This window comes from Vollenhovia emeryi, unplaced genomic scaffold (genome assembly GCF_000949405.1).
Source record: "Vollenhovia emeryi isolate VEMERY1.0 unplaced genomic scaffold, V.emery_V1.0 DF939379.1, whole genome shotgun sequence".
Classification (NCBI taxonomy): Eukaryota; Metazoa; Arthropoda; class Insecta; order Hymenoptera; family Formicidae; genus Vollenhovia; species Vollenhovia emeryi.
Genome location: NW_011966987.1, coordinates 31,546 through 37,545, shown reverse-complemented (window position 1 = coordinate 37,545; position 6,000 = coordinate 31,546). Strand labels below are relative to the sequence as shown.

Genomic DNA, 6,000 nt, shown 5'->3' with positions numbered 1-6,000 from the left:
TGAGTGCCCATACTGGTTATACTAACTTATACTGTGGTACCCCTGCATGAGGGTTCTGAGCAGCACACATACATATGTGGACAAAGTCAACCTTCGCTCTTATCGATTGTGCTCAATACCGGCAGATAGCGCTTCATCCCGCGGCAGATTGCGCACATGGCTCTGAGCCACGATAACGTGTGGTCTGATGGGGCTGACTGGGCTGTCAGGCGGGGAAGGGAAGAGAAACAGAGGCGAGCTCGTCTCGTCGATAATGCAAGTTGACTCGATTCTACGCGGTCTGACATTCGTATTCGCGATTCTCAAACGAATATTCACGTATTTATGACTGCATGCTACGGCATTGTACCTGCACGCATCTCGAGCTGCGCGCACCTCGTCGCTCGATCACGCGACGTCTCGCGAGAGATCGACATCCACCGCGCCGGAGCGCCGCGGGCGCTCGCTGTGCACGCGTTTCGCGACGCTGCGATGCAAAACATTGTGACGACGGGGCACCGCGCGTTGTCGTTTTCCACGGACGCGTGTCACCACGCCGTGACATGTAAGTACTCGATTTAGCCCGCCGAGGAGAAGAGGACGAAGGGTCCGCCGAGACTTGTGACACGTTTGTCATCTCCGGCGTTCCGCGTTCTCATCTTTGCCAGGTCTGCATTTTGCTCAGATGTTATCATTGATAAATGAGATTGCAGACGTTTATCTTGGCATTAAACTGAGAGCCTCATATCGGACAAACAAAGCTCCATTTAGCCGTCAAGAATATCACCTCAAGTGCCTGGTTGGCATCGTTACATCAACATATTTTTTCAGGTGCGTAATTGCGGATTTTTGCGTGTACCGAGGAGGTGTCAATGGTGATCCTTATGCCTTGTGAGGACTACGGCAGTTTAGTGAACAACAGTTTCAACGATGGATTATGAGTACATGCCCTTTCACAGGGAGAAAGACTTTCATAATAGATGTTGCGGTGGGAAGCTCTGGTGTATCAAGGCAAAGTCTTACAAACACTTGATTTTTTTCTGCTTCTCTATGGATGACCTTGATCAACTTGATCAACAATTAACTCGTCAGGCAATGCTGTTTTGTTAACATGGAACAGTTCGATCTTTCATTTTTTTTAATACTTGGAAAAAGGAAGATTAACCCTTAAACCACACACTATATATTTGAGACATACGCTACACATGGGGTCAATATGACCCCCGCTAGTTTAAACAACTGCAATGATACTATTCATTTTTTGATGTAAAAAATTAGACATGTTATATTAACATTAACAAGTAGGATAAGCTCGGTTCGAGCCATAAATAATGATTGCAATAATTTAAAAAGATTAAAATGTAGAAAGAAGCTCAGAAAATGCCGTTTTTTTACTTAAAATTCAATAACTTTTTCATTTTTTAATATTTTAACCTAAAAATTTAACTGGATACTCTTGAAACAATGTTCTTTAAGATAAAAATAATTGCAATGGTGCACATTCCAAAAAAGGTATTTACTTTGACAACCAAAGATGTGATATTTCGGAAAAATTGAAGGCACATTTTTACTGGTCATTGCAATAAAAATTAATTATATTATTCGTCTTTTGCGTGTAAAATGTCTTTTTTTTGCAAAATATATGATAAAGGTTGAATACATTATTTCAATACAGCATCTGGCGTATGCTCCGAGTTCTCAAATTATACGCCATCTAAAGTATTGTAATTTATGTTATAACTAATTTTAAAAAATCACACGGTATTTAAATTAATACTTACACTTTTCTAGTTGAAATGCAGTAAAATTGAACAAAAAATAATTATGAAAAAAAATTCCTCCCAATATTCGTACACTACACATGGGGTCAGATTGACCCCAGCGTTTTGAAGCGTCTACTTTGAACGGCTGTCACCAGTCAACTAGCACCTTGGGACCCACAACTAATGTGTAGTCTTAAAAAGGAAGACTTCAACTAACAACAAATGGCGCCATAAGTCCCAACTTCACATTTTATATTTTAAACGCAAATTTTTGTTGGGGTCTCCTGGACCCCGGGTGTAGTTTAAGGGTTAAATGATAAACGATGAATTATGCAGCGTAAAATCTTGCTTTAGGTGATTCCGATTATTCCAATCGCCATTGAAATCAATCGGCGTCTGGCAAGGTCGTTCTGAAAGTTACATCGTCATTTTAATGTACAACCTAACGTAACTTTCTTTTATTTGTAGGATATATGTGGCATCATATGCGCAGTATTAACATGGTTACTAATAATCTACGCAGAGTTCGTAGTGATGGCGGTGATTCTTATTCCTACGATAAATACGTTATATTCCAGCTTAAACATGGCCATTTTCCAATCTCTAGCATTCCTGGCCTTTGCGTCGCATCTGAGAACCATGTTTACAGATCCGGTAAAACTGAGATAACGCTAAGATCTCATTTACTGCTACAGATGTGACACGTATTATGCGAGAGGTGGGTTAAACATTTCTTGTTAAATTGATATTTTGTTTTTACATAGGGCGCAGTACCGAAAGGGAATGCAACGAAGGAGATGATACAACAAATGGGATTTAGAGATGGACAGGTTATTTTTAAGTGTCCAAAATGTTGTTCTATTAAGCCTGACAGAGCTCATCATTGCTCGGTTTGCCAAAGGTGATTGAACAGTATCAAGCTTGTATTTGTAACGTAGCAGAGTGACACACTGAAATTACACTGTGCTGCAATTGCAGATGTATCAGGAAAATGGATCACCATTGTCCGTGGGTCAACAATTGCGTGGGGGAAAATAATCAAAAATACTTTGTACTTTTTACTGTGAGTATTTTGCAAAATATTGTATGTGCACGTATTACAATCGGACCTGTACGAAAAATGATGAAATTGATGATGCGTTCCTGAAATACATCGAAATACTTTGCGCAATAACGCTTGTGCTATTCTTTTAGTTTTATATAGCGGGCATATCACTGCAATCCCTGTTTCTATGTATACAACAATTTACCACGTGTGTCAGGCAAGAATGGAGGGAATGCTCCACGTTCAACCCACCGGCGACAGTGGTGCTACTGTTATTTCTAGCGTTCGAGGCACTCTTATTTGCCATTTTTACTGCTGTGATGTTAGGCACGCAATTGCAAGCTATTTGGAATGACGAAACTGTACGTATCGGCGCGAGAGAATGGTTATTTCTCGTGCGCATATAAAAAAATTACAGCTTGTATTTATTGAGACATGTATTACAGGGTATAGAACAACTTAAAAAGGAGGAGGCCAGATGGGTACGTAATAGCAGATGGAAATCGATTCAAGCGGTCTTTGGTAGATTTTCAATAGCTTGGTTTTCCCCCTTTACCTCACCTCCTAACGCAAAGACGAAATTAGATTCTTATCTGTATTCCGTTTGAATTATATTTTGATACGTATAACCATGACTTACATTATATACATATACATATAGAGGAATATTAAGTTATATAGATACGACCGATGTTCGATTAGTATACATAGGCTTGCTCTCAAAGTTGAGACATTTTAAAACTCTTCTTTTGAGCGAAGAGAAATGATACAAGAGAATTTCTAAGATTGTCCTATAACGTATGGATATAGGACAATTTAATTTATATTCAGAATCTTGTACAATCTTGCGTAATCAAATTTTATACATCGGTTTTCAAATTTTTGTTTATGAAAAAAATATATTTTGTGATAATGAAAGTATTGAAGGTTAATGGTTTGCAATATTTAAGATAATTATTATAATTATTCATACTTTTGTAAAGACTTTATTTATTATTATTATAATATCAATTTTCCAATACATATATCAGAGAGTTTTCATATATATAGTGTGTATAGCTAAATTCTTGCAATTGTAAGAGATAAGATGATAATGATAAGTGAGAACGAATATAGAATATATAAATATATATATAATACAAATATATTATTTATATACTATAATATTATGTAATACATTTATATATGTATATGTACGTGAATGTATATTTACATCTTTTTTTGTGGAATATTTGTAATTTTATACTGTTATCCAAATGTACGAATTTTTTGCTAAGACAGTGTTAAATTAGGAAAGTACTTAAGAAGTGACAGTGTCAGGACCGAACTTACTTTTTCTGTATCTTTAGATGTGTATTGGAGTTCCCGAAAGCACGGTGAATTCGCAAAGTATTCTTTATATTTATCTCCTTATAATTCTTTAAGAATTCATAGAAGAATGCGGTAAAAATGATTGGGGAAGTTACACGCATCAAAATAAATTTCTGAGGAATACTTCAAGACGAACTGATTGTGGCTAATTCTTCATGAATTTTTCCGATATTAATATTTCAATATCTGCAGGTATTCTTTAAAATGAATTCCTTTAAAATTAACTTACGTTCACCTTTGCGCTATCTGGGATACGTTGCATAAAGTTGAATTTTAGACCTATAATAAGACCACTGTATTTGGGAGAAAAAATTTTTTATGTTTATACAAATGCTTTATATTTCGTAAACAAAAAATAAGCGTATTTTAATACGTTGCAAAATTTGGCTTTAAAGTGATGTGTCTTCATATGATAAAGTTAATTTTATTTAAAGTGATAAGATTGCAAAATATACTATTTTTTTTAAATACATTGAATTTTAATAGCATCATCCAGTGCGAAAAATTTGCTTGTACTGGCAGCATTGAGTGTTTGAAGCATATTTTATTCGTAGTATTTTAGCGTTTTCCAGTAAAAGATACAGTTGACACGGTGAATCGGTTCAATCTTGTTTAATTTTAGCTAACAACAAATATTAATAACGACTAATGCTACCAATAAAATATGTTTCGAGCGCACTCAGTACTTGTCAGTACAAGCGAGTTTTTCCCAATGAAAGACACTGAATTTGAATCGATAGATAATAGTGTAGGTAAACTCGGCTCTGGTAACTATCTTGATATTTATTTTTTCAAAAAAATGTAACATCTCTTTAAAGACAAATCGCAGACGAAAAGACAGTTCTGACGGAGGCAAATGTAATTCACACAAATATCATGACGATTGTACATTTTAATGATGAATAGAAATAGTTCTTTGATATTTTTATTGTCTATTCTGAAATTGGATTATATTTTATATTTATATAAATACAAACATATTTGGTCTGCCACACACATACACACATATGCAATGCAAAGTTCTAGAACGGTCAGTGATCTCAGAGATATTGAGTCAGTGATCTCAGACTTTTTGACTTGACTTCATCTCAAGAATGTGTTGTTACAACCCAATGAGAAATGATTCGTCGATCGACGTCGAAATGATGTCGAATCGACGTCAATTCGACAGTGTCGATGTCGATTCGACGTCGTTTCGACGTCGATCGACGAATCATTTCTCACTGGGAATACCACAATTTTTGTGAACATTTATGTGTACACGGTGGCTACAATAAAACGTTATGAATTTTTTTTTTGAAAAGCATATTGTTTTTAGAGACAAATGTTTAAGGATGTATGTTACTTAAGTTAAAATAGAGGGAAAAAGCTGAAATTTTTACAGAAGTTGTGCATTCATATACCATGAAAACTGTGATAAATTTTGGATCAATTGACTGATTCGTTTTCAAGTTATTAATTTTTTAAAATTTTATGTGCGTTCCAGAAAACACGCTGTCCAAAATGGAAATATACCTTTTATAAGACGTCTTAATTATGATGTTACGTGTACAAGATGTCTTAATGATATCTGTAAAATGTCTTATATTCCGATTTTAAACAACATATTGTTTGGGGATTGACAGGTTATGAAACATTTTTCTGTCTATATGCAGATTATACATGTCAGATTTTTGTTTTTAGCAGTTGGATTCTCTCATGGCAAATTCCCAGCCAAAGTTTTTAACCGCTATTAAGAATATTTATAAATACTGTCAATAATTATAAAAAGAGGAAGTTATTTAAATCAGTAAAATTAACATCTTTGTTATAATATTTAATAATAGCCAGCCGTTAAAGTAT

At 35.2% G+C, this 6,000-nt stretch overlaps 1 protein-coding gene across 1 annotated transcript; it reads left to right on the top strand.

The window, feature by feature from the left end:
• The first annotated feature begins 75 nt into the window (after window positions 1–75).
• Window positions 76–3,965, top strand: LOC105558118 (palmitoyltransferase ZDHHC3). Its single transcript, XM_012005641.1, has 7 exons — window positions 76–544; window positions 811–990; window positions 2,211–2,396; window positions 2,507–2,643; window positions 2,721–2,805; window positions 2,937–3,149; window positions 3,234–3,965. Exons 2-7 carry the CDS (start codon window positions 910–912, stop codon window positions 3,393–3,395), a joined length of 864 nt encoding a protein of 287 aa, XP_011861031.1. The 5' UTR covers window positions 76–544; window positions 811–909; the 3' UTR covers window positions 3,396–3,965.
• The last annotated feature ends 2,035 nt before the right edge of the window (window positions 3,966–6,000 follow it).

Bases quoted from the DNA above. Each gene is read 5' to 3' on its own strand.
- LOC105558118 (XM_012005641.1), top strand. From the start codon at position 910: ATGGATTATGAGTACATGCCCTTTCACAGGGAGAAAGACTTTCATAAT. The intron at 2,397-2,506 runs GTAAAACTGAGA...GTTTTTACATAG, and splicing joins GAACCATGTTTACAGATCCG to GGCGCAGTACCGAAAGGGAA. The intron at 2,806-2,936 runs GTGAGTATTTTG...CTATTCTTTTAG, and splicing joins AATACTTTGTACTTTTTACT to TTTTATATAGCGGGCATATC.